Raw genomic sequence first — 27759 nt, 5'->3', positions numbered from 1 at the left:
GGGATACAAAGTGCTTGATCTCCTTACCCTTAAAATCTTTGTTTCCAGAAATGTCATTTTTCATGAGAACATTTTTCCTTCTCTTCCAAACTCTACTCACACACCTTTTGTTTTTCCTGATTTTCCCCCAATACATGACTTCACAGTACCCATTAATCCACCAAATCCACATTCTGCAATTCCAGAACCTCCTCCTTCACAGAATCAATTGCTTTCTGAAGTACCAGAATCTATAACTTCACAAAATTTCTCTTCTGCTATTCCAACATCAGAACCTATTACTTCACAGATTAATCTTGAAAATGTAAACCTTCGAAGATCTGAAAGAATAAGGAATCCTCCTTCATATTTGCAGCATTTTCATTGTGGTAATATGGCTCACTCTACTTCAACATCTCAAAAATCTCCTAGCTGCTGCATTCCTTCTTCTGGTAAGCCATACCCTCTTGCTCATTTTCTTTCAACACATAAATTGTCACCTAGACATGCAGCATTCACTTCTGCTGTATCATCTATTTTTGAGCCTAAGACATTCAAACAAGCCAATTCTTCTCCACATTGGCAAGCAGCCATGTTAAATGAGATCAAAGCTCTTGAATTAAATAAAACATGGGAACTTGCAATATTACCTCCAAATAAGGTTGCCATTGGATGTAAATGGGTATATCGTGTTAAGTTCAAAGCTGATGGCACAATTGATTGATACAAGGCTAGATTAGTAGCAAAAGGCTACACCCAACAAGAAGGCCTTGATTATTTTGACACATTCTCACCTGTAGCTAAGATGACAACAGTGAGAACATTGTTATCCATTGCTGCCATTAAGAATTGGCATTTACACCAACTTGATGTAAACAATGCTTTTCTTCATGGAGATTTAAATGAAGAGGTGTATATGCAACTACCACCAGGGTATTCTTCACCAACTGATCCGAGAGTTTGCAAACTCAAAAAGAGCCTATATGGTCTAAAGCAGGCCTCAAGACAATGGTTTTCCAAATTGTCATCTTCTCTACTTCAATTTGGTTTTATTCAAGGGAAGTCTGACTCCTCTCTATTCATCAAGCATAATTCAAACAGTTTTATAGCACTCTTGATTTATGTTGATGATGTGATTCTTGCTTCTAATAATCTTGCTGATATAGTCAATGTCAAAAGGTTCTTACACGACTCTTTCACTATAAAAGACTTGGGAGAACTAAAGTACTTCTTGGGGATAGAAGTGGCTCGATCAACCAAAGGCATAACTTTATGCCAACGAAAATATGCCTTAGATATCTTGCAAGATAGTGGTTTTTCAGGTTGTAAACCTGTGGCATTTCCTATGGAGTCTACATTAAAACTGAGTGCAAATGACTCATCTCCACCTTTGACAGATCCTGCACAATACAGAAGATTAGTGGGCAGGCTATTGTACCTCACTATAACTAGACCTGACTTATCCTACTCAGTCCAAGCACTAAGCCAGTTCATGGCTAATCCTAGTAGTAATCATCTTCACGCTGCTGAAAGAGTCCTCAGGTATATCAAAGCAACACCAGGCCAAGGTATATTTCTGTCTGCACATTCCCCTCTTCATCTAAAAGCCTACTCAGATAGTGATTCGGGTGGTTGTATTGACACTAGAAAGAGTATCACTGGATTCACAGTGTTTCTTGGTGACTCTCTTATATCATGGAAATCAAAGAAACAGCCAACAGTTAGTCGATCCTCAGCTGAGTCTGAATACAGAGCTCTAGCCTCTACCACATGTGAACTACAATGGTTGATCTACTTGCTAGCTGACTTAAAGGTCCCTCATCCACAGGCTATTCTGCTTTATACAGACAGCAAACCAGCTTCTGACATTGCATCAAACCCTGTCCAACATGAAAGAACAAAGCACATCCAACTCGACTGCCATTTGGTCCGAGAAAAATTGCAAGAAGGTTTGATCAAGATCATTCACATCCCATCCAAACATCAGCTGGCAGATATTCTAACTAAACCACTTGGTTCCCTCAATTTCCATCATCTGATCCGCAAGATGGGAATGATCAATATACATTCTCATCTTGAGGGGGGGTGTTGGAATATACAAACTCATATTGAAGCTTTGGAGTTGAAGTCAAAAGAAGCTAAACAGAAAAGTGAAGTCAGATTGCAAAATGAGATAATTCCAAATAATAGTGAAATTAAATCCAAATGCAAATGTGATAATTAGTTAGAATGTTAAGTGAATATCTTCTGTTTCTGTAAAGTGAAGTTAGTTAGTATACGTGTCTATAAATAGAAAGGTTGTAAAAGTATTATGCATGCAATTCTGCAGAATAATAAATTCACATTGAATTTTTGTTCTCAATCTTTAGTTTACATTTCAAGTTCTCTGTTCTTCTCAATCTTGAAGTTACAGATTTTACAAGTTTACTCAATTTCTGGAAAGTTGTTGTCTGAAACCGCTTGAAATATTCATTGAGTTTTCTGCCCCTGTGCAACAAGTTTGATGGCCTACTTATACAGTAAATTCCTAATGCTCAATAGGTCAGAAAATTTAACTGCTGTTTCAACATATATAGATCAGAAAATTTTATTGATGCTCATAGCTAGGCATTTACCAAGTACACGGGACATATGTATACTTTTATTTCTTCGATCCGAGAGAGAGAGAGAGAGAGAGAGAGAGAGAGAGAGAGAGATTCACATTAACTCAAGGGAGTAGGGAGTTGGGGAGGAGTGAGGAGAACCATAAAGCCAAAGCCATAAGATATGGTAAGTGTGAGACATACTCATTTTTTGGGAAAACAAACAATCCCTTGAATTAGATCGCATTGGGGTGGAAAATCTAGAAGCCATAGTACAATAAAGATTCATAGTAGGAAAACTGTAACTATAAAATGACATATACTAACGGAGCAGTGAAACTATATTATAGAAGCAATGGGCGCACCTCATTTAATTACAGTCAATACACAAATTTCGAATGGAACTCAATCCCGAATACCAAGTTCAACACTAACGTCCTTGATACTGTTCAAATAGTTTTCAATCTCAAATTTCACTGGTTGTTCTTCTAGTCATAATGTAATCAAAACTATCTTGATTAAACTCATAATTGATTTTTTTTTGTTTTCCTTAATGTTGTGCAATTTGTTAATATTGTCAAATACAAGGATGAAGAGTATGAGAAGTGTTGCGCAATATATATTTTCGACGTAGCATACCCCCAAGTCGAAGACGATATGCTTGGTTGTTGTGTGCTAATGCCGATGAACGGTCCCACTTAAATAGAGTTGTGGAACATGGTAGTAGAAATTGGGGTGGATAGTCTAGTGGCAACTTGATTTGTTATGACCGTCGTGGTTATTTATTATACTAGATGTAGCTCAGTTTGTACTTGATATGAGAATATAATACACCACCCTAGTGTATAAATACATATGAGTTTGGATGAGTATTTATTACTTGCATGCGTTGTTGGTTGAATACTTGAATGAATGCAGCACAAGTCAGTTGAATATTGCATTTAGGAACAACCAAAAACCAGGCCTAGGAAGAAAATGAGGTCAAATGGTTCCCACTGAATTCAGTTTTCCCGACGATTTTAAGGTCAGCAGCGGCGAATTTTTTCGCCGGTAAATTCATTAAGATGACGCAAGGGGCCACTACCAACGATTTTCAAATCGCTGCAAACATTTCAATACCTTCGATTTATTTCTCGCTGCTAGTCAATTTACAAACAGTCTGTATCTCTTACGGCATCTTTATGATCGCTGGAATTGAGTGCACTTACGGAACAAATCAATTTCCGGCAAACAAAAAATCGTTGTTAGTATTAAATGGCGGCGATTATTGTATCCCTGCAAAAATGATCTTGTAACGAAATTCTAATTTTCCGGCGATATTAGAATCGCCGTAATCTTATATTTAGCAGCGATTTTAGTAGTGCGGCGAAAGGGTTTCCAAACGAACAACTCAATCCCAGCGATGTTAATATTGCTGTAGAAAGATCAATACCGGCGAGATATAGATCGCCACAAAATGATCTTGAAGGGAAAGGGGAATTCACAACGAACTTTTATCGCTGGAACTTGCATTTTAAAACAGTTAATTATTTAGCGGCGATTTATTAATATCGCGGCTAAAGGAAATTACCAGCAATATTTCACTTTTTGGCGATGAAAAGAGATCGCTAGAATGATTTTTTCCCAATGATTAATGGCAGCGTCGTTTCTTCAAATTGCGGCGATTATATGATCTATAGGCAGCGAAAAAATTTCGCTGGGAAACAAAATGCAATGACGGCGAATTTTAGTTTCCATTGGAGTAGATCTAATATGGGGCTTTAATACCAGCGAAATTCCAGCGAGATTGAAATCGCTGGTATAGGTGTAAGGCGGCGTAAACATGGGTTGTACCAGCAAAAATGTATCGCTGGTAAAAGTATTGTTCCTTGTAGTGTCTCAACTCATCTCAAATCAAATCAGTTCAATATTTAAACATATTTTTAATCTCAATTCATCTTATCTCATTTTATCTCATATATATAAAAAAAACAAAAACAAAAATAACAGTATCTCAAGTTGATTAAAATAAAAAATGATTTCAAAAAATAAGGCTGGGAAGATCAAATAGTATATGCTAACAACTGCAGTGCCCTGTCTTTTGTCCAAACTGGCAGATGGCTCTTAGATATATAATTATTTATTGGTAAGGGCTCCGACAAGAATATTATATGACAAGATGGAAAATCCAGCTATTTTAAACCTGTCTGCTATAGTGGATCTAACTATTTTATATAAACCCGTCCGTTATCATTGGAGTTGGAGACCGGAGATGGAGAATCTGACTCCGTCCCTAGATGGTGCCTCTATAACCTACTTCATCCTTTTTATAAATATTGACAATGGATCGATAAATATTATCAATTTTATATAAAACAAGTTGATGAAGACTTGCGGGAATATATGGTTCATCGCCTAAAGGGCAACTAATTGAATACAAGTGGTTGCCCAAGAATGAAAGGAATATGTATAACTCAAAATGTTCATCTTATTATGTTTTTCAAGAATTGGGTCGTAGTAGATAACAATGGGTTGACCCTAACCCATTTTGACCAATCCATTGTTATTCTGAATAGTTAGTTAATTGGGTTTGATGGCCTGGTTAACTGTGTCGCCCGATTTGCCCATGATCCTGACTTGGTCCGATCGATTAAAATTATAATATTTTATTATTTTAATAATATTTAAAAAAAAACTTCTTCTTTTATCTGAATATCTCTATCATAGACATTTTATTTAATATTATTTTATTTATTCTCATAATTACTTTGTTTGAGAAATTCATTGGCAATCCATACCATAGGCTTTGAAAGATTAAAGTGATATGTTGCCTAAGTGACCTCTATCATGGAAATTTTTTCCTTGGCCTAAAAAAGGTCAAAAAAAGAAAAAGAAAATTCAATGGATTGCATCTAGTTACATCTACATCCATGCAAATAACAATCTGTCCAAGGCAAGGTTGTAACTTGGCCAGGTCAAAGATAGTATAAGGTAGTTGAATGTAAGTTGTATAATTTTGGGATCAACCTATGTATTCAATACTTGGCTAAAAGGAAGACTATTATTTGGCTAGACCCCGATTTTATACTATTTATGCTAACTAACCTTATTGGGAGATCTTCACTTGCATGTTGTAATTACTGTCCAACGACTGGCAATGATGCACTAGGTATCTCATAGCAACCTATATTTATAAATCGATAGAATTTTCATTTAATTTTATATCTTCTTGTCTGATTGATTTTGTTGTTCCATTAGACTAAAACTTGCATGATGATAATTATGATTTGTTTCTCATTGTCGATGCATTAACATTCATTGGATATTTGTTTATTGTGAGTTTTGTTTTCTCTTTTAGTGATTGCATCTTCCAATTTGAATTACATTCTAGCTCTTAATAGATCCAATTTTACAAAATGGAAAAAACATGTTACTATTGTTCTTGGGTATATGGATTTGGACTATGTACTTCGGGTTGATGAGCCCTCCGAAGTTTACTAATCAGAGGGTAGCTTATGAGAAAATAGAAACTGCACACTTGGCAACGTTTCCTTATGAAAATCCAGGTAGTAAGAAAATAAAGAGGAATAATAAACTTAAAGTAACTGTGGATTCTGAGAGTTCACATACAATTGTGCAATAGAGATAGGATAAGATTTCTACTTGTTACTTTTGCAAGAAGACCAGTTATGTGAAGAATAATTATCTCTAGTATCAAAAGTGTCTTGCAAAGAAATATGATTTTTCTACTGTTGTTTTTACTGAAATATGTGCCACCTGAACTTGGTAGATAGATTTATGAGCTACTATTCACTCAAGTGTTACAATGTAGGGTACCTAAGTGTTGAACACCAAGTGAGGTCGAAAAAGTTCATTTACTTGGGAGATGACAATAATGTTAGAGTGGAGGCAATTGAAGTCTATAGTTTAAAATTAGAGTCTGATTTTTATTTGGATTTGGATGAGAGTTTTTTCGTACCATCATTTAGACAAAATTTAATTATGTTTCTTGTTTAGAAAAATTCGGTTATTCTTGTTCTTTTGAAACAAGAAATTTAGTCTGTTATGAGTTTCAAGTCTTATTGGTACTATCTCTCTTTGATAATCTTTATTTGCTAGACTTGCATGCCTCTCACTTAAACATAATTGAAACCTTGCATGTAAATAATATGCCACAAATCAAAGATTAATGAATGATAATTTTTCTATACCGGGGCATTAGTATTTGAGACATATCTTGAAGGAGAGAATTTAAACGCTAGTGTCAATTGAAATTCTTGGTCCTCTTGATTTTTCAGATTTTAGAATCTGTGTTGAATGCATATAAGGCAAACAAAAAATATATGGAAAATAGGTGTCAATAGGAGTTCAAGCATCTTAGAAGTGATACATATTGACATTCTGGTCCATTCGCTATGACATCTTGAAATGGTCAACAATATTTTATCACTTTTATAGATGACTATTGTCATTATGGGTATACATGAAAAATCACAAGTATGTGACGTTTTTAGGGCTTACGAAGATGAAGGTAAAAATTAGCTAGATAAGAAAATTAAGGCCACTAGATCAAACCATTGTAGTGAATACTATGGTAGGTATGATGGATTAGGTAAACAATGTCCTAGTCATTTCTGAGGTATTTAAAAGAATGTGGCACCGTTCCTCAACACACCATACTTGGGACTCCACACCAAAATGGTGTAGTTGAGAGACGAAATTGAACCCTAGAGGACATAGTTAGGAGTATGATAACTGATTCTATTTTACTAGAGTCACTGCGGGGAGATGCCATAAAGACCGTAGTTTTCATTCTTGATCGAGTAGCTAGTAAAGCACTTGCTAAAACTCCATATGAGTTATGGACTGACAAAAGGCCTAGTATTAGGCATTTTCATGTGTGATAACCCGGACTTAGCTAAGTTCTCGTCTATTACTTTCATTATGTTCAATCTTAGCCCACTTAGTTATCTTTTTAAGTTATGGCACGTAGAAAATCTAAAAAGCAACAAAGGCCTTGCCCATCTTAAGAGAGAGGCGCCAGAGCTCAATGACGGGCCCAACATGGGCAAGTGAAAATCGGTCACCAAGGGCCGTAGGCTTAGGAATAACACTAACTAGGGTTTTGACATGGGAGGTGTTTACTTGGAAGAAGGGAAAAGTGTAACACTTGGGCCCAGCCCCAGTCTGTTAAATAATTTTGGACTTATATATGAAAAGTCTATTTGAGTTTTAACGAGTAATTTTAGAGTAACTTACGGGATCAAAAAATTTATGTTGACAAAGTATGAATTTTTTATTAGGCTCAATGATTGGACAAAGCTCCAAATAATAAATCACAAACCACGGTGGGGTCAGAATATTTAGAACTTGGCCTAATAAAATTTTTCTAAATGTCAAAGATATTGTTGGATGAGAGATTTATTTTGGTCATTTATGGCCTAAATTATTTATTGAGTCCTAGCCCATTATATTTAGACCCATGGACGTAAATCAAGCCACACTAGAGTTACAATTTTAGAGTCCCCTTCATGATAAAATTTCTTAAACCACTGCTTCTATATATTTAGACCCATGGACGTAAATCAAGCCACACCTTCTACGTAAATTTCTATCAAGCATGACAAGGCCAACACAACACTCTGTCCCACGTCACCACGTGTCCAGGAAACAAGCATAGCAGCTAACTTCCCACCTCATGCACATCTTTATCCCTTTACGTTCACGACAACTATCCCTATATACATACAACATGTACACGTTAGACCCCATCTTCTAAACTACAGTTGCCATCGCTTGGAGTTTTCGATGAAAATGGTCTTTTATGTAGCCGCCAACAGAAGCACTAGCTTCACTGCCCAGTTTATGTTCAGTAGTATTCTCCACGCCTCACTTCCAGAATAAGATCACCATGAACAACCCACACCGTCCATCAACCTCTCCCCCTGAAGGAAAAACCAACCATTGCAAGCCTCTACTTGAAGCAACAAGACCACCACCGAAAGAAGCCGAAACTGCTCTGTCTTTGCACTAAGAAACAAAGCACTTCCACAACCAGACCTTCCTTCCCAAGCATGCGTTCTGCCACCGTTCTCGACGGAAATGGCCACAACCCGGTCTTGCTACACCCTACACCACCTTGCTAAACTACTGCTGCCTGCCACCACCGCCGCCGAAGCAACCATTGCACGTCCAAGTGGCCTACGTTTTTACTCCACAAAATAGAGGAAATTATTGCTTCCACTGAGTGCCACAAACCAACCATCCCACTCTGCCAACTCCCACCTCCACATCGCCATCTTACTACTCGGCCGCCGCATCAAGCCACTGCTCTCTCTTCTTCTCGGTAACATCTTCTTCCACATGCCATGATTACTCTCTCTCCGTCCTTCCATCATGATTTCTCCATCTGGATTGAACGTGTTTGAATAAGGATTATTTTGACGTTGAACATTGGACACATAATGGACTTGTTCATGACTCGGTTGGGCAAACGGATTCCCCACTTGGCAATCTACACTAGAATGATTTCATGCGCAATGATCACAAACAACATTAGTTTGAATAGCATTAACATTCATATTACCTAGTTGTTGTGATAGATTTGCCATCTGTCCCGCCAATGTGGTAATAGAATCAAGTTCAAAAATTCCAGCCGTCTTTCTTGGCACTGCTCTCTCCGTAGACCATGGATAGTTGTTGGATGCCAATTCTTCTAGAAGTTTATATGCGGTTTCATGGGTCTTACTCATTAATGCTCCTCTTGTAGCCGAATGAACAATAGATCGATTTGTGGGTCCCAAACCATTGTAAAATGTCTATACTTGAAGCCAGGTTTGGAGGTCGTGATGTGGACACTTGCGCAATAAATCCTTGTATCTCTCCCATGCCTCATATTATAATTCACCCTAAAATTGGATGAAGGTAGTGATATCATTCCTTAACTTTGCTGTCTTGGCCGGAGGGAAATACTTTGTTAAGAATTTTTGGGCTAACTCCTCCCAGGTGGTGATGATGCCGGGCGACAAAATGTTCAGCCAAGCTTTTGCTTTTTCTATAAGTGAGAAAATGTCTCAATCAAATCGCATCATCTATCACTCCGTTGTGTTTAAAAATATCACAAATTTTTAAGAAACTTGCAATATGGGCATTAGGATCCTAATGTGACAGCCCCCCAAAATGGACGGTTTGTTGAATCACTTGAATGATGGTTGACTTGATCTCGAAGTTATTGGCTAGTATAGTTGGCTACCTGTAACAACCTGATCCTATATTTTTAGGGATAAATGATGGATAATTTTATTAGGTACAATAAATGAGTTAAAGCCTATAAAAGAATTTATTAGAAAGTTATATTTAATTGAACCTAGTGTTAAGGCTCCATTATTATTATTATTTTTTAAAGTACAAGCACATGAGTGTTAGACTCCAAACACTATTACTTTTATGTTTTCCTTTTCATAATAAAACTCCTAGCTATCAGATTCCTTTCATAAATTCCAACCACGCACGGATCTAGTTCCATTGATCCCAAGCACGTACATCTCTCTTTCTTCACCACTGGGGTTTTCCATTGGTCTATATATAGAGCCTCACTTTCATTTTGTTTTTGCCTACATAACCCGTCACACAGCCAACGAAAGCCACCAGCAACCAACGGAGCAGCCCTCACGTTACCCAGCTCCTTTACATCAGCCCTTGCACAACAACGCCACAAGATAATCACAAGCACCACCTAGCCCATGGGCAAACCGTGAGCCTTCACTCAGTCATCTCCTCCAAGAAGCCGATCACCACCACGAGTAGCAAGAAGAACATGAATACAGCCCGAGATGCAGATTGTGTCATGGTCCGTAATTGCCATTGCCCCATGTCGAGCCACCACCTCTTTCTTATGCACTGTCTAGCAAGCACCTCGACCAATTGCTCTCTATGCCAATGACCATTGCACGAGTTGCCCCTCCACGTCCAGCAATTCATCAACACCCTCAACCTCACCGAAGGACCTCTGTTCTTGCATCAAAAAATAGAGCACGACTCTTCCCTTCGCAAGCTGCCCAACTGTGAACCACCCTCCACCATAGCAGTCATCATCTCCAAGCATGGCAGCAATGCCCGAACGGTGAAATTATCACCACCCTCTCTCTTGGTAACTTGCCTCCTCTCCCTCACACCGTGTCCTCTCATCTCTCACACTCTTCTCTCTCTCTCTCTCTCTCTCTCTCACAGTTGCATAGTTGCCCACTCACTGGAGTTGTCGCCGCACCCAGCCACGAGCCACTACTAGTTGTTTATCACGGTAAGCCACTGCCCACTGGCACTACCTCTCTAGTAAGGCCATTCCGCAAGATTTTATATACCTATACCATGAAATATTATGAGATGTGTTATGGTAAATTACAAAAGTACCCCTACTCAATTAGTGTTGATAGAAGGGTCTATTTATTAGTGTGATGGGTTCCTATAGTAAAAACCAAGAGAAAATAGATGTTGGACAACAAGAAGTTTTTGAGTATTATTTCTAAGCGACATGTCAATAGCAGAAATCAGGATAAATAAGATATTTGGGCTTGATAGTATTTTAAAGTTAATCATCTGATAAATTGTGAAAATAAGTTATGAAAATCCATGCATGATTTTATGTGAAGATTTATGCATCAAAATATTTATGAAAAATCACGATTTTATGTGAGAAAAATCATGATTCTAAGCGAAAGAATGCGATTTCATTTGAAATCTATGATGTGATATGACAAGATATAACAAATATGTATGCGATTTCTTTTGAAATCTATGATATGACAAGTATACAAGTATGATTGTGATGAAGTATGAATTATAAGATATGTAACGGCCTGTGTTATGATATGTTATGGGCATAATGCATTGCTAGGTCGTACATGCTGGTAGTGCACCTAGTATGTCTTTCTTATGTATGAATTCCACAACTCACGGTCACGGGTGGAATCAGAATCTACTTAGATTCACTAACCCTAACTCACATGTGTTAACAGTGGGTATCGGCCTATGACAAGTAAAAGATAAGTTCATGTTCATGTTAATGTTATTTATGTATGTATTTATGAGTATGCACATTTTTAAAAAACCTTATGTTTATTATGTTTACTAAATGATGTGTTACTTATTGAGTATATTCAATTCATTTTTGTATATTTTTATATTTTTAAACCATCCTAAGTGATGACATTTATGAGGATGAGACTACAGGACAGAACATGACCATAGGAGGCGAGGCAATAGATTCATGTTCAGTTTATGATTTAAGGTTTAAATAAATTATTCTAATAAGCACATAAGACTTTCGTATATTTTTAAATAAGTACTTCCATAGACTCTATTTTGAATTTTAAGTATTTATTAAACTTTGTTTTATCTATAGAATCTTTCGCATATGTCGCATTGTTAAAAAGAAAAGCTATAAGTTCAAGTTTAGTAGCACACTGGCTCTCCAAAAATTCTAAAAATGTCTTTATTGGGGAGCAAGGTGTTACAGTGTCGTATACTAGATGTCCCCCATTGACAGAGGGCATATCATAGTCTTTTAATGCCTTGTGCTCCTGGTCGGCCCTATTAAATTTAGATGCTGCGACCTCTTTCTTTTTCTCATTATTAATCTGACATAAAGTTCTTTCAATCTCATAATCGAAAAGTGTATACTCTAATGATTTAGATGGGGGAATGCACTTCTAATTTCTGAAAAGAAAAAATCAAACTGAGATATAATTTAAACCAATAAAATAAAATCCAAAGTAGTAAAAATCTAGCCAGTATCAATATCAATAACAAATAAGTAATCCTCGGCAACAGCACCAGAAACTTGTTGTGCTAAAAATATCTGCAAGTGTACAAAATCATAACAAGTAGTAAAGTGTTTTTAAAGAAAACAAATGTCGAACGCACATGGATTAATTATGCTATCCAGTACTGAAATTTACTAAATTAATTATTATTTGGAAAATCAAAATTTAAAGAATATATTATCTAAACTAAACTGAAGAAAAGAGCATTAAAATTAAGATTTTAAAAATAATAATAATAGATCTTGTAACGCCCCGCTCCCGTAGGGATCGAAGAGTTACTCCCTATAACTTAAAACTCACAATTCATTATAACATCATCAGAATACTACAAAGTCTCTTAATAAAATCCGCCACTTCTCAGAAATCTTCTATGAGTAATCCACTATGCTTAGATAATCATCTCACCGATGCTCCATAATCCTGATCCTTAGCTGGTCTATTAAAAAATCATCTGAAAAATAATTGGAGATAAGGGGTGAGTTATCAACAACTCAGTAAGCAGAGGACATATACTAGCGTGTAAACATGAGCATTTTCACAGAGTTCAGAATGCAGAAACAAAACATTTCAGTATCAATATGCAAATCTCAAAAAATAAATATTATAAGAAAATCAGAGCGACTTTTCAAATATTTCATATTCAGAAACCAACTTTTAATATTCAAAGACTCATTTGGCACAACATGACTGAACACTTGGAGAATTACTACTTGTCACCTCAGATCATGTTTCCCAACACAACTAAAATAAAACTCCAAAATCTTATTAGCAAAACTCAATCTCAAGTACTCTAAATAACCACATTGAAACTCTACAAAGTTATTAATGCAGCAAAATAAGCTAAGGAGTCCAAAATCTCCCGGTAATCATAACAAACCAAACTAATAAGTTCAAAAGTCTTACTAAACCCAAGCCCAAGATATAATTAAATCTAAAAGACATAAGACATCAAAATTCATTCTTCTAACATCCTCTCTCAGCTTAATCATGCTCACCAATCTAATCCAGGTCCTCAGTTTGACTCTCCACATCATCTGAAAAATATTATGAAGATAGGGGGTGAGTTATCAACAACTCAGTAAGCAGAAATCATATGCTAGCGTGTAAACATGAGCATTTACAAAGTAGAGCATGCAGAACAAAATATTTTCCAGAGTTATCATGCAGAACAGAACATATTTTCAAAAGTAACAGAGCGATGATTTTAAGACAAGTAAAACCCATAATGCTTTGGCATAACATAAACTGAGTATCATCATCAGATCAAAACAGAGCATCAAACAGAGTAGAGACCATGTTTCACCCCCGTGGTAGGGTTGTGCTAGCCCTGGTGGCCAAACCAGGCAGAGACAGAGGTGAAATCTTTCCTTTATTCTTCTCGGAGCCCTGAGTGTGCACACAGGAATGACCACAGTAAAACCACTTTGTTTCCAAAGTGGGTGCACTCAGAGACAGAGAAGTCGGTACCAACCCAAACAGAGCAGAGCATAACAGAGCAGAGCAGAGCAAAGCAGAGACAGAGTCAGATACGAAAACCAGTACACCATGCGAAAGGTTTTCAGATGTTACATCAAAATAATACATAGTACCAAAACAGAATCAGACAGTTTACACACGCTGAACACAAAAGCCAGAACATCTTTCTAAATAAATGCATAACTTTTCATATTCTCAATATCGCTCTTTTTCCAGATTTCAGAAACCACATGAAAGAATTTAGCTCATGTCTACACAATGCATGTCAGAACATATTTTTCTCTTTTTCGTACAGATTTCATGAGTATGCAAATAAACGACCGGGGTTGGTTTTGTTTTTCCCAAGTTCTCATTTCACCACAAAAATATGCAAAGTTTTTCAGAAAATCAACCTCAGTCTCAAATAATTAGTGTAAGGGCCTAGCATAGGAACCCCGCTTACCTGACTCCTGCAACGCATTATCTATGACTTGAATACGATCTCTATCCGTCTCGTCACCTATTCATAAAAATAATATAAACTAAATATTAAAGTCCAACAACACAAAATTAGTCTTAGACAACTTAAGACCCAATTTCTAGACCATAATTCAGTAAGTTTAATCCAACTTAAACAACCAAATAACAATCTGGACAGCCCGCACTTCGACCCAAAATATTCTATACCAATCTCAGTATTGTCCAATACAAGCATCAAGACCAATGCCAATTCAAATTCCAATAACTCACACTTATTCCAACAGTTCGCAGTCCCAAACAATTACTAACAGTTTAACTAACAACACTACACAAAGCACACTTCTTCCCATTCACAACTCCATAACAGAAAATATAAACTAATACCTCCAAAAATTAAACTGTACTGGACAAAGAAAATTAAATTCCCTTCTAAATAATTTCCCAACCACCAATCCAAACGACCCCCCCTTACCTCTCGAACTCGGTCCGGCACAACCAACAAAAACACAGTAATTATGAATTAGCACAGAAATATATTTAAATCTCAAAAGTTCTTTGGGAAAAAAATACTTACAATGCTATAATATAATTTTTGAAAGATCACGGAAATTATGAAAGCCAAATGCACTGTGGCCGTGGGTCTCAAAAACCCACTTTTGAACGGGTGTAAACAAAGACCCGAGATTGATAGGGTAGGGCTTAGGGATGGCGGTGAGGCTAGTGGTGGTGGTGGTTGGCCGTGGGTGGCGGCGAAAAAGGCGGTTGAAGTGCAAAATCACCCAAAACGGAAATGTTGATGGTGGGGCTTCACCGGTGACAGATCGGAGGTGGGGTTGGGTCCATTGGGTTGCTAGGAGGTTGAGGATGATGTGGTGAAGAGATGGTGGCCGGAGGTGGCGCGACGGCGACGGCGGCGCAAGGAATGCCGCCGCTTCGTGTGGTGCGTGGAGGCTAACGGCGGCGCGGCTGGGGTTGGAAATCGGACCATCAACAACTCCCAACAAGCATGAGTAATGTTCTCTCAAATCTATTTCCATAGGCAATTACATCATACTCGAATTAGTCCCCCAGTAGCACAACACGTCCAGTATTCCTAGGGTGACTATGATATCCAAAATCTCATTTTTCCACAAGAGCCTTAATACAACATCCAAGGAATCTCAATGATTAATAGCTCTATTCAATAATCTATACTAACCTCAATTGACTCCTATGGTATAACTTCCAAATATTCATTGTATTCTACCTTTGGTAACCTAATGGTCATTTCCAAAGTTAACCATCAATAACATAATTGGTACAACTGAGTGATTAGTCTCCAACTACAAGTATCGTCTCAAAAATTCAAGTCACGACTAATTTCTCAAAATCAATACAAAATTTGAACTCCTAATTACAACCAAAAATATCACGCTCCTGCTGCGCACTCTGATAATTCGCCACATGCATAAAATTTACGTCCTCATAAAAACAACATCATTGAATACAAGGTGGCTCCATACCTACTGACCAGAAAACTCTTATCACATTTTGGTAGAAAAATGTTTGATCTCCCAAAACCATAAATTATTATACTTTTTCCTCAAAATCACCAAGAATGCCTTCTTGAATCTACACCAACTATCATCCTTAAATTGATATGGATCAAATCCCAAAATCTGTCATTACAACCCCGAACTAATAACAATCATTTCCTAAAGTCTGCAAAATCTTAAACTTTTGGTGAAATTTCCGTAAGTCTATCCTTAGAGTTTGTTGAACTTAAAATCTTCTATTCTAAAGCCTCGTGTCATACATCCATGAAATCGAAAACCTCAAATATCTTACTACCTAAGTAGATCACCCAGACTATGCCGCTCCTTTCAAAACATGAAATTATAAATGCACACTAAGTCGATAAAAGTTCAAGCTTACTCTGCTAACAGAAACCAACTTTATTTGTATCCATATTCTTATTTTATTGTGATACCCCATATGATATGGATAAGGGTAGGTGGTGCATGGGATCTCACATTGCTGGGGAATGAAAAGTTCTTGCTCTTTATAAGGTTCCAATGGGGCTTTAATTGTATCATTGACTAGTCTTTTTGGAGTATAGGTTATGTGGTTTAGGCCTTTTATTGGGACGTTACAAATGGTATCAGAGCCTATCCCAACTAGAAATGTGGGACTTGAGCCGTGCCACCTACAATGCATAGGCCCGACGAGGACGTCGGGAATTTAAGGGGGGTAGATTGTGATACCCCATATCATATGGATAAGGGTAGGTGGTGTATGGGATCTCACATTGCTTGGGAAGGAAAAGTTCTTGCTCTTTATAAGGTTCCAATGGGGCTTTAATTGTATCATTGACTAGTCCTTTTGGAGTATAGGCTATGTGGTTTGGGCCTTCTATTGGGACGTTACAATCTTCGTCTTATCATATCATATCAGAGCATTATATCATAACAGAGACCATGTTTAACCCCCGTGGTAGGGTTGTGCATCCTGCGAAAAGCCAAGTAGAACATAAATCACCATGTTACCATAGCGATTGCACTCAGAACAGAAATCCACTATTATATCCCGTGGTGGGCCAGAGGTCACTATTGTATCCCGTGACAGGGCCAGAGGTCACTATTATATCCCGTGACAGGGCCAGAGGTCACTATTATATCCCGTGATAGGGCCACATATCAGAGCAAAACAGAATCAAAATCACCATATTAGAGTCAGAATCAGAGTCAGAACTAAATCAGAAAGTCATGCCAAAAGTTTTTCAGATGCCACATCATATTAAAACAAAGTTCCGAATATTCAGATCATTTCACATTTTCCAAAACAGATTCAAAACATCTTCACGTCACATGCGAAATTTATCAAATTTTCATATTCACTCATTTGTCTCAGTTCAATAACAGAATCCCAAAAATAAGTTCATGTCTGCACCAGTCATGACAGAAAATACTTTCTTCTTAAACAGAATCTCATGAGTATTGCAGAACAAATATCTGAGGTTGTTTTCAGATTCTTTTTCATAACAAAATATGCACATTTTCCCAAAAAGGACCTCAGTTCATTTTATTTTATGCAAAGTCTAGCATAGGAACCCCGCTTACCTCGACTTCTTAGCTTTTTCAGAATTTTCCTCAAAGATGTCGAATAATAATTAAGCGTCACCTATAAAATAACCACGTAATTCTCGTAAATTTCCAATTAATCACGTATTTCAATATATAAGCCTAAACTCCTAAAATAACCTATTTAATTCCTCAAAACCTAAAATCTCATAATCTCGAATCATAAAACATCGCTTTCTAAAATCATCAATATTGATTTAATAACTTTGACTAAAACATTTAAAAGTTTACCTATTTATTATTGAAAACAAACTATAAAGTTTAATACTAGATAATATAATTATCCCAAAATATTTTAAAATAAACCATAACTGTTTTTGAATAGACTAAATCATATCTAAAGTGTAAAAACAACATTACACCAATATTATTTACTCTTAAAATAAATATTTACTTAATAATATGTTAAAATACTTAAATGATTTTCTGTAATCATAATAAAAAAAAGTTTATTAACACATAATACAAATTTTAAAACACTTGGCATAAGTTGCAGTTCAAAGGGTAAAAGAGTAATTAAATAAAATTAGCCTAGAAGCATGAAGTACACTTACATAAAAACTAATTTCTTTGAATAACACAGCAGCTACGTACGCGACGGAGGGCACGAAGGCAGCGAGCTGGGTAGTTGCTTATTGAGGTGGGGGCGTCGGTAGCACACTGGTTAGAGAGAGAGACCATCTAAAGAGAGGGAGAGAGAGGAACCTTACGTAGAAAAGAGAGAGAGCTCGACGCGAGAGAGAGAGAGAGAGAGAGAGAGAGAGAGTGAAGCTCACTGTGAGCCTAAGGTGGCGCGCGACAGACAAAAAAAGGCTAGGCGGAGGTCGACAGTGGTGAGCTCGATGGGTGGGCAGTGATGATGCTTGAGGCTGAGGCAACCGGTGTGGAGGAGTTGCGGTATGTCAAATGCTCTGTTTTTAAGATGTAAAAACAGAGGTGCAAAAGAAGGCCAAGCAGACAGCTTTGGCTGTCAACAGAGGTGTGTGGAATTGGGCGGTGGGCCGGCGATGGTGGCTAGACGTAGTGCAATGGTTGCCCACGGTTGCTGACCTCCACGTATGAGCGGGACGTTCTCACGATAATGGCATGTTGCTGCGGTTGAGGCCGTGACGGAGGTGATGGCGCACAGTGAGGCGTTGAGCCTTGGTGATGGACGTTTACTGGGCGTCAGTTTTACGTGTGTGGAGATGGAGATTGGCGTCGAACTAGGAGGGGCTGCACGATGGTGGTCTCTGGAGGCTGGTGGCAGCGACGGCACAGGGTAGTTTTCCAAGTCTAAGATGAAAAATGTGTATCTATATGGTTGATAAAAAAAATAAAAAAAAATAAAACCCTAAAGTTTGAAAAGAGAAAGATGTGCATGGGGTAGTGCCATGCGTGGGAAAATAAAATAAATAAATAAAACAATAATAATTAAAGTCCAACCATAAAATTATTCATTAAAGCAAAAAGCAAATTTAAAAACAAACACTAATTAATATCACCAAAGCACATCAAAGCAAATTTCACAACTGAAGAATTATAAAATAAATCCAACGAGAAAATTCAATAAATTTTAAAACAAGAACAATAATATTTAAATTAATTAAAAAAATAATCTTCCATATAAAATAAATAAATACGCTAAAATACGGGGTATTACAGATCTAGAGCGTTTGATTTCATCTAGCAAATCCCACATAATTTATTATTCCTTGTTATAGAATCCCAATTATCCTAAGTTGATAATAAAAATCCCTTAACTATTCAATATTTTCTCTTGAACAATACTAAAATTATCTCCAATTAATAACTCGACTCCTTAAGTTCTTTGAATTTTTCTTAAAAATCACATTAATCGCAGTAAAGTATCTCTACTTTCGCTCAACTAATGATACTTAATCCTAGAGCTTTAATCGCAGATCACCTCTCAATCTCATTGCGATTCAATAGATCGAATAATAATTAGTTAGAAAATTGCAAGCATTAAGAATAGGGAATAAACACTCAATCATGAAAATATTGAAAATACGATATCTTAGAATATAAATTGTGTATTCACTGCTAGACTACCTCAAAGCTCTAGAAAATCCCATAAGATGAAATTAAATAGATGTCAAAATTCAAATCCGGAAACAAGATAAATGCGGCTACAATGTAGCCTAAAGATTTGGAAAACAGTTTATAAAGATAAAACTTAACATAAAAGAAGTTATCTGAAGAGTAATGAAATTATTTAAAATGGAAGATTCAGTAATAAGTGGCTTGATTTACGGAGTTGGGGTGGATTTGCTAGTTAGCAGATTGATTGTGGAACTCGGAAGGGTCCCACCCGATAGATGTCGTGTGCGCTGAATATAACTGGTCTCCTCACCTACCAAGAGAAAAGACTCCTGACTAGGATGATAGAACCCTTTCGCCAACCAACCGAGCGGTAAAACTGCTCGCCTTTACTAGTTGTTGCCCAAGATGTCATTTAGGTTGGTCTTTTAAGTTGGTCATTAGACTGGTCGCCCAATCTAGTCACCCAGAGCCTTGTCACCTAGAAGGTAAAATATTTCACTTATCGCCAATTCTGGTCGAGCCTTCTAGTCGCGCCTTCTAGTTGCGACTTCTAGTCGCCTAAGTTTCCGTGGCTCTCTTCAAATCTTGCTCCCTCTCATCGGTCTGAATCCGTAGTCTCTTCTTTTATATCAAAATGTGCTCCTTTCTCACCAAATCCTCTTGTTCCTTAAAATCCAATAAAATAAAATAAAAATGTAGAAATAAAATTAAATCAATAGTATTGAAGGAAAACTGACACTTTTCATAAATAAAAGAGTGATAAAAATCACATAAAAATAACACTTATCATTAAATATGGTATTTGTCACGTTGTAATGCTCCAATATGATGAAGATGATGTCTCAAATTTTGATATGCCAAAGGATTTTGAATAAGAAAGTTATCTGAAAGCTTCGCTCTGAAATATTTGGTAACATGTTTTGATTTTGCATTCTGAAACCAAATGTTTCTGATTATCCATTTTGAAAGTAAATATTTTGTTCTGCATTCTGAATTCTGAAATACTCATATTTACATACTAGTATATGTTCTCTACTTACCAAGTTGTTGATAACTCACCCCTTATCTCCATAATATTTTTCAGATAATTTTGATGCATTAACTGGAAGTCAGGAATAGGGAGTAATTGCAAGTTTTGTTGATCATAGAAAATTAAATGCCTTAGGGTACAAGGACTTTTTGGAGAGTCTTTTTGGTAGAGTCGATATTTTATGTTGCTTTGGTATTTTGAGTAATGGATATTTCTAGTCTTTGTGGATATGTTAATGTATATTATTGAGGTACTTCCGATGTGTCCTTATGTAAGAACATGTATATTCATGTTGAACAAATAGGTTACTATGTTATGGAGACTCTGGGTTATTTTAAAAGTGTTATTGGAGATGATTTTAGGTGAAATGCATTAACTATCCAGACCCACGAGGACGGGGCGTTACAAAAAGCTTTTCATTTTTCCTAGAATTCCCATAGTTAGGAACCTAGGGAAGAAGCACATTCGATAGCATAGGGATGCCATGTGGCCAACATGCAAACCAACACCTAGGGTGCATTGAACCTGGACATGGAAGTGAAAAAAATGGGACTACATGCCTAGCTATGTGGAGCCAACAACGACATGCCACGTGTCTCACATGCATAACTTACCTCTAGGTTACTTTGTATCTTGACGTAAAAGTGGGTAAGGGGAGTAAGAGAAATTAGGGTTTCGATAAACCCAAAGGACCCACACACCACCCATAGAATTTTAGTAAGTTCCAAGGTGCAATGATTTGAGAAAGGGAAGGGGCGCATGGAGACACTACAAATCAGAGCCACAAGTCTCCAAGAGACTTATAGGACTTAGGCCATAAGGTTTGCACGCCAACCATGGAGAAGCCAAGCACCCCTTTGACACTTGTCACGCATGGAGGGAAAGCATGAGAGTTTCTAGAAGAGTCGCATGGGGAAAAGGAAGAGGTACATGGGGAAGGCACACGTCCATAGATTCTAGAAGAATGTTTGTGAGAGGAAGAGAAAGAGGTGGACAGCTAGGGCAAGACCCTCACACCACATGTCACATGCATAGGGAAACAACACCCACCAACCACCCAAGTCTAGAGGAGAGGAAAGGTTGCCTAGGGAACCAACACTACATGCCACCCAAGTCTAGGGAAGAGGAAGAGGCCTTGTGAGGGAAATAAGGAGGTTCAGCCAACCCACACACACACACACACCACTTGCCAAGTGGCAAGCATGCACACGTTCATCCTCCCAAGGATGATTGAGGGTTTTGTGCTTTGACCTTTTCAGCCATCAACTTCATTGAACCAAGACACATGAAGATGGTTACTTTTGGAAACTAGGGTTTCGGATGAAGGGGTTTCACACATCACTTGTCAAAGGGACTCTTGATTTTCTGAAAGTGACACCAAGATGAGGAGGATGAGGGGTTTTGGCCATGGTGCCACATGGCACCCATGCTTGAGTCTCTTGCTTTTCCAAGGCTAGAACATGAGAGAAGGAAGGATGTCTATAAAAGTGGAAGGGCCGATGGGTGAAGGGTCTTTTTGGACAAATTTCAAGTTCTCACTCTTGCTTCTCTTCTCCTCCAACATGCCTAAGCCCTTTTCTCACCATTTCTGTCATCATTTATCGCCAACCAAACACCATACATGTACCCTCCACCTTCATACAACAGATCTCACGAGTGAAGAAGAAAGTAGTGAAACTACCCAAGAAAGAACGTGCACGGTAAGAACCATATGCCCATCTTCATCCACACACACACCGCCATGTTGAGTGAAGTTGGATCCATGCTTTCTTTTGCATATGCATATTCGGGAAAGGCTAGGGTTTCTTCTTGAGGGAAGAATCGACCCACCACTAGCATTATAAATGTGAGCATGAGATTTTGGAAGAGAGAAAGGCCACAACCACCCTCTTGAGTTGAAACTACGATCCCTTATCTCTATAGTGTTTGGCCATATGAGTGAATTCCGAATATAGGAGGAACTCGTCTAGTCATGAAATGGAGTTCATGAGCCAAAAGGGAGTAAACCCTAGACAAGCCACTCCCACACATGCATCAACTCGAATTTCGGCTTTTGCTTCTGTCTTCATTTTATATTGTCTAATATATTTTAAGCTTGTTATTTGTTAACTCTTCAAATTTTCTGTAAGTATACTCTCAACTTACTTTAGATAATGTTTGTATATGCCGCGTAAACGTTGCATTTATTTGCTATCGTATGCTCTCATTGATTGATGATAATATCTTGCTATGAAATTGGATTTACATGATGATCTTGCCATACTTACTTGTTATGATGTTTTCGGGTATGGTTAGAATATAGTAGGTCAAGTTGTTGGTTATAACATGATTTATGAGTTTCAATGATTTGGCCATGTCTATATGTATATGCACGGGTTTAAACATTGTTCTTCCATTTAGTATGAGTTGAGTGCTTTGCCTATGTTGTAAACTGAGTATTTAAATCTTCTAATATCTTTAAGTAGTAACCTGAATGTTCAATGTTTGACTACATGATTACATGACTCACGACATTCACATGTTCATATCATCTAGGAAAAGAAAAGTGTTATGAGTCTTATGCCACATGCATTTGAGTTGTATATCAGCTTTAGACAAAAAAGTCTGTACATATTTTATAACAACCCAAAATGCTAGGATGAGGGATTGTCTTGGTGGAACTCCTATATCCACTCTAGAGTGTTTAAATTGGAGTGGTAGCCTTTGGGTCGACAAAGTATGATCGGCGGGCCTCAAATAGATCCTTGTAGAAAGGATACTGGAGCGGGGTAGCACCTAAAGCTAGTAGGTGCCTCACACGTGTCATATGAGGTGAAGGCGAAATTGTGAACTGTCACATTGTTAAAGATTATGACATAATCACTACGGTCGTGTAACACCCCGTATTTTAGTGTAATTTTTACTGAAGGATTTTTATTATTTATTCAAAAATTTATCCACTTATTTTAAAATTGGTTGGATTTTTAGTGAGTTTATTTCTATGATTTTAATTTGTTAATTTGGTGAAAATTATTTTATTGTGTGCTTTCTTGATATTTATTTATTGTTATGCATTTAAATTGCTTATAATATTTAAATTAATCACTGGGTGATTTAATTATTTCAATTTGACTTTACCATTACGTTTAAATTATTTTATTTAATTTGTGGTTTTAAAATCGTTTCCGTTGGATCATTTTCGTGACCCAAGTTATGAGGTTTGGACCTCATTTTTTTTCCCCTCTTTTTCTTTCCTCTCCTTTTCTTTTTCTCTTTTTTCTTTTCTCCTTATTTTCCTTGGTTTCTTCTCTCCCGCGCGATCTCTCTCTCTCCTCTCCTCCGCCCGTTTCCTTCTCTCCCTCCCAGCACCGTCGTCCGCCGGCGGTGGTCGACACCTCCCAGCCCCTCCGCTTCCCCTGCCGCCGACGAAGCTACCCCTCCATTTTTAGCCTCCCTTGTGCCGCCGTTAGCCACCATGAGACCCACGAAGCCGCGGCACTCTTTCCGCCGCTGCGCCGCCGTCGTTCCACCACCGGCCACCATCTTCCTACCACTTCATCCCCAACCTCTTGGCAATCCTTTGGACCCAACCCCGGCTCCGATCCGTCACCGGTGAAGCCCCACCAAGTCCATTTCCGATTTGTATACTTTTGGCCTTAAACCACCATGTGCGCCGTCTTCCACGGCAAACCACCACCACCATTGGCTTCACCGACCTCTCTAGGCCCTACCCTATCATTTTGGGGTCTTCGTTTGTCTCCGTTGAAAAGTGGGTATTTGTGACCCACGGCCACAGTGTATTTTACACTGTGGTGTTGCTCAGACGTCGCCTTTTTCAGTTTCGTGATCCTTCGGAAATCATTATATAGCAATGTAAGTATTTTTTTCAAAGAATTCTCGTGAATTTAATGTATTTTTGCACTAGCACATTACACTGTATTTTAATTGCTGGTTGGTTTTGCCGGACTGAGTCCGAGGAGTAACGGGGTTGATTGGATTGGGTGATGGAGTTGTTAGTATGATTGGTTTAGACTATGAGATTTGTTGGCTGTTCGGGTTTAAATATTGGTGTTTTGTGTATGACGTGGGTTGTGGTGGATATTGGTGATTTTATGAAGTAATGATATACTTTGGGATTATGAGGATTTTTAAGTTTTGAGAAATTAAAATAGATTATTTTAGAAGCTTAGGCTTAAATATGGAAATCCGTAATTGGTTGAAAACTTACGGAAATTGTGTGATTATTTTTTATAGGTGACGATTATTAGTCGACTCAACATTTTTTTGAAGAAATTTCTGAAAAGCTAAGAAGTCCAGGTAAGCGGGGTTCATATACTAGTTTTGCATAAAAGAAATAAAATGAGGTTGACTTTGAAAATAAACGTGTTTGTTTTTGAAAAGAAATGAGCTGAAAACAACCTCAGATGTTTATTCTGCATATGCATAAATTCAATATAAGAGAAAGTATTTTTCTGTCATGACTGGTGTAGACATGAGCTAGTTTTGTGTACTTTATTTCTGAACTATGTAAAAGAGCGAATATGAAAATCTGGAAGTTTTGTTATGAACAAATGAGGATATTTTGTTTATGTTTATCTCCAACATGTGAAATTATCTGAAGCTTTTCAGTGTTTTGTTTTGATATGATGTGTCATCTGAAAATCTTGGCATGAAGTTCTGATTCTGTATATGATTGTAATCGGATTTTCGATGAAATCCGTTCTGTTTCTGTTAAGGCCCAGCCACGGGTATAATGGTGGTTTATAACCCTACCACGGGGGTGAAACATGGTATACGGCCCAGCCACGGGTATAATGGTGGTTTATAACCCTACCACGGGGGTGAAACATGGAAAATGGCCCAGCCACGGGTATAATGGTGGTTTATAACCCTACTACGGGGGTGAAACATGGAATATGGCCCAACCACGGGTATAATGGTGGTTTATAACCCTACCACGGGGGTTAAACATGGTATTGTCCCGATGTGATATTAAATGAAGATAAGATTATAATGTTTCAGTTTAGAAATGTCAACGGAAGTTCTTTTTGGAATAAGTTCATTTTTCTGAAAATTTCGCTCTAATGTTTTTGTACAAGTTTTGTTTCTTCATTCTGAAAGTAAATGTTCTGTTCGGCTTATCAAATGTTATAAATGCTCATGTTTACATGCTAGTATATGCTCTCTGCTTACTGAGTTGTTGATAACTCACCCCGTTAATCTTCATAATATTTCAGATGACATCGATGGCTCAGCTGAAGATCAGTATTAGAGTCTATGGAGAAGATTAGCATTGTTTTGTTGTTGGGTATCTCATGATATTAGTGTTGGTGTTGGAGGTTAATTATTTTTCTTAAGTTTGCTTCAATGGATTTAGACGGTTTATGGATACTTATGTTAATGTTATATTATTTCTAGTTGTTATTTGAGACATGAAGAAGAGTTGATTTTATTTGGGTTGTTGGATTGAATATTGGATAGATGAGTTTATTTGATTTATTTAATTGAAGTATATACGTCGATTTGAGGTTTGGGAAAATGGATAAATTCTTGAATTTGGAAGTACTCTAGCCTTGTTAGAGTTGATTATCAGGTTTTATGAGTTAACTCTCCGGACCCTCGGGGTCGGGGTGTTACAGGTCGAGTGGGGAACCATCAGTGCACAGGGGAGCTGTGAGGTTCCCAACTATATGCTACAAGAAGTGAACAAGGCAATGAGTTAACGATATCTTACATGCATTTTGTTCGATGTGCAAAGATGGTAAATATGTTTTATTTAAAAGCTAAGTTGCATAAGCCAACTTTTTGTGTCAAGTATATGCCTATGCATTCATTTCATGGTTTGCCTTTATATGCCTATGTTATCTATTGTATGTTGTTTGTTTCCTTATAGAGATTTCTCGAAATCTCACCGTGATAATTTCCATTACCATTCCCAATCTGGAATGGTAGAAGTTGGTACAGGACAAGAGACCGAACATGGGGGAAGCACAAGAGGCTAGCACCTCGGATAGTCAAGGAGGCCCCGAAGAGCCCTGAGAGCTCGTCGGAGCTAGCCATAGTGGAGAGACTTGAAGCTGCAGACCATTTCATTATAGAAATGCTACAACTTTTTGAAGAGCTAAGGAGGATACTTAACAAGGACAAGGCAAAATAGAGAAGACCTTGTAGGGTTTTGAGAAGAACCTCGAAAGATTTTAGTCAAATGAAAACAAGAAAAGAAAAAGGGGTTTATGATTTATTTTTGGAGATCCCTCTTGTTTTGGGAGATTTCAAAACACTGTTTATTTTGAAGTACTTTGAACAAAATGAAATCTTTTGGGATAATTAGTTTTAGTAATGCTATTATGCCACCTCATTTTGACCGCTCATGCATTTATTTATTTATTTATTTTCTTTTACCTACTGATTAAGGAAGTGACTATTAGTGTATTTGAGTGTTTTTTTATTTTTTAAAAATATTTAAATATGTTAAAAAAAGGTAAAGAAAAAAATAAAATGTGAAATTTGTACTATTGGGCACACCCAACAGTCAAAGTTTGGCGGCACACTAGCACTACCCAAGTATTTTACAAATTTGCTTTAAATTTTACTTAGATTTACATGAATTTTCGTTGCGATTTATTGCATACTGCTAGAATATTATAGTGCATTAAATCTTAACTGTTATTTACAGGGGTATGTAGCCTTGAGTTATATGTCCCGATGTTTTAGTCACCATCCAATCCCAAGTGGGAATTGGGGGCATCACATCATGTCTGGAATTTTTCTGCTGAGGCTAGGCCCTATAGGCCTAAGAACAATTATCAGCTATTTTGTTGGATACTCGAAAAGATCAGTCTTGATGTAATATTTGGCAAGGATATAATTTTTCTTGTGTTTTTGTATATTTAAGTATCTTGTTGGAATGGGCTCTCTTCCTCCCTCTGCGCTCTCTCTCGATTTGCCGAAAAAAAAGAACTCGGTCATAGATCCGGCGTGAGGGGTGGGAGCTTCGGCTCCCTTCCCCTCCCTTCCTCCTCCTCCTCCTCCTTCCCTTATCTTCTTTGTAGTTTTTGTTTTGTGTTTTTGTGTTTTTTCAGGAGAAATAAGTGTGAACCGCCGATCTAGGTCTTCCCGCCGCCACAAGCCAGCACGCGCCCCGCCATGGTAATGCCCTGCCGCCGATCTTAAAGACCACCGAATACGGCACCGAACGGAGCGGCGAGTAGCCCGCACGCGCGGCTCGAAGTTACGGCGTCGGTCGACGCGTGGCCTCCACGCACCACCCGGGAGCCCTCCGCCAACACCAC

The 27759-nt window shown here is 37.7% G+C and overlaps 1 protein-coding gene and 1 non-coding gene across 2 annotated transcripts; both read left to right on the top strand.

Annotated features, from left to right (window-relative positions):
* Positions 1–784: 784 nt before the first annotated feature.
* Positions 785–27620, top strand: LOC109017798 (uncharacterized mitochondrial protein AtMg00810-like). Its single transcript, XM_035690052.1, has 2 exons — positions 785–1928; positions 27550–27620. The coding sequence occupies exons 1-2, from the start codon at positions 785–787 to the stop codon at positions 27618–27620; spliced, it is 1215 nt and encodes a 404-aa protein (XP_035545945.1).
* On the top strand, positions 9381–9487 carry LOC118348565. The gene has a single exon (XR_004801642.1). It is a non-coding gene; the product is annotated as a small nucleolar RNA R71 (small nucleolar RNA).
* Positions 27621–27759: the final 139 nt, after the last annotated feature.

Source organism: Juglans regia, chromosome 5 (genome assembly GCF_001411555.2).
Source record: "Juglans regia cultivar Chandler chromosome 5, Walnut 2.0, whole genome shotgun sequence".
Classification (NCBI taxonomy): Eukaryota; Viridiplantae; Streptophyta; class Magnoliopsida; order Fagales; family Juglandaceae; genus Juglans; species Juglans regia.
The sequence above is the reverse complement of the archived record's forward strand: the minus strand, read 5'-3'. Positions and strand labels throughout refer to the sequence as shown.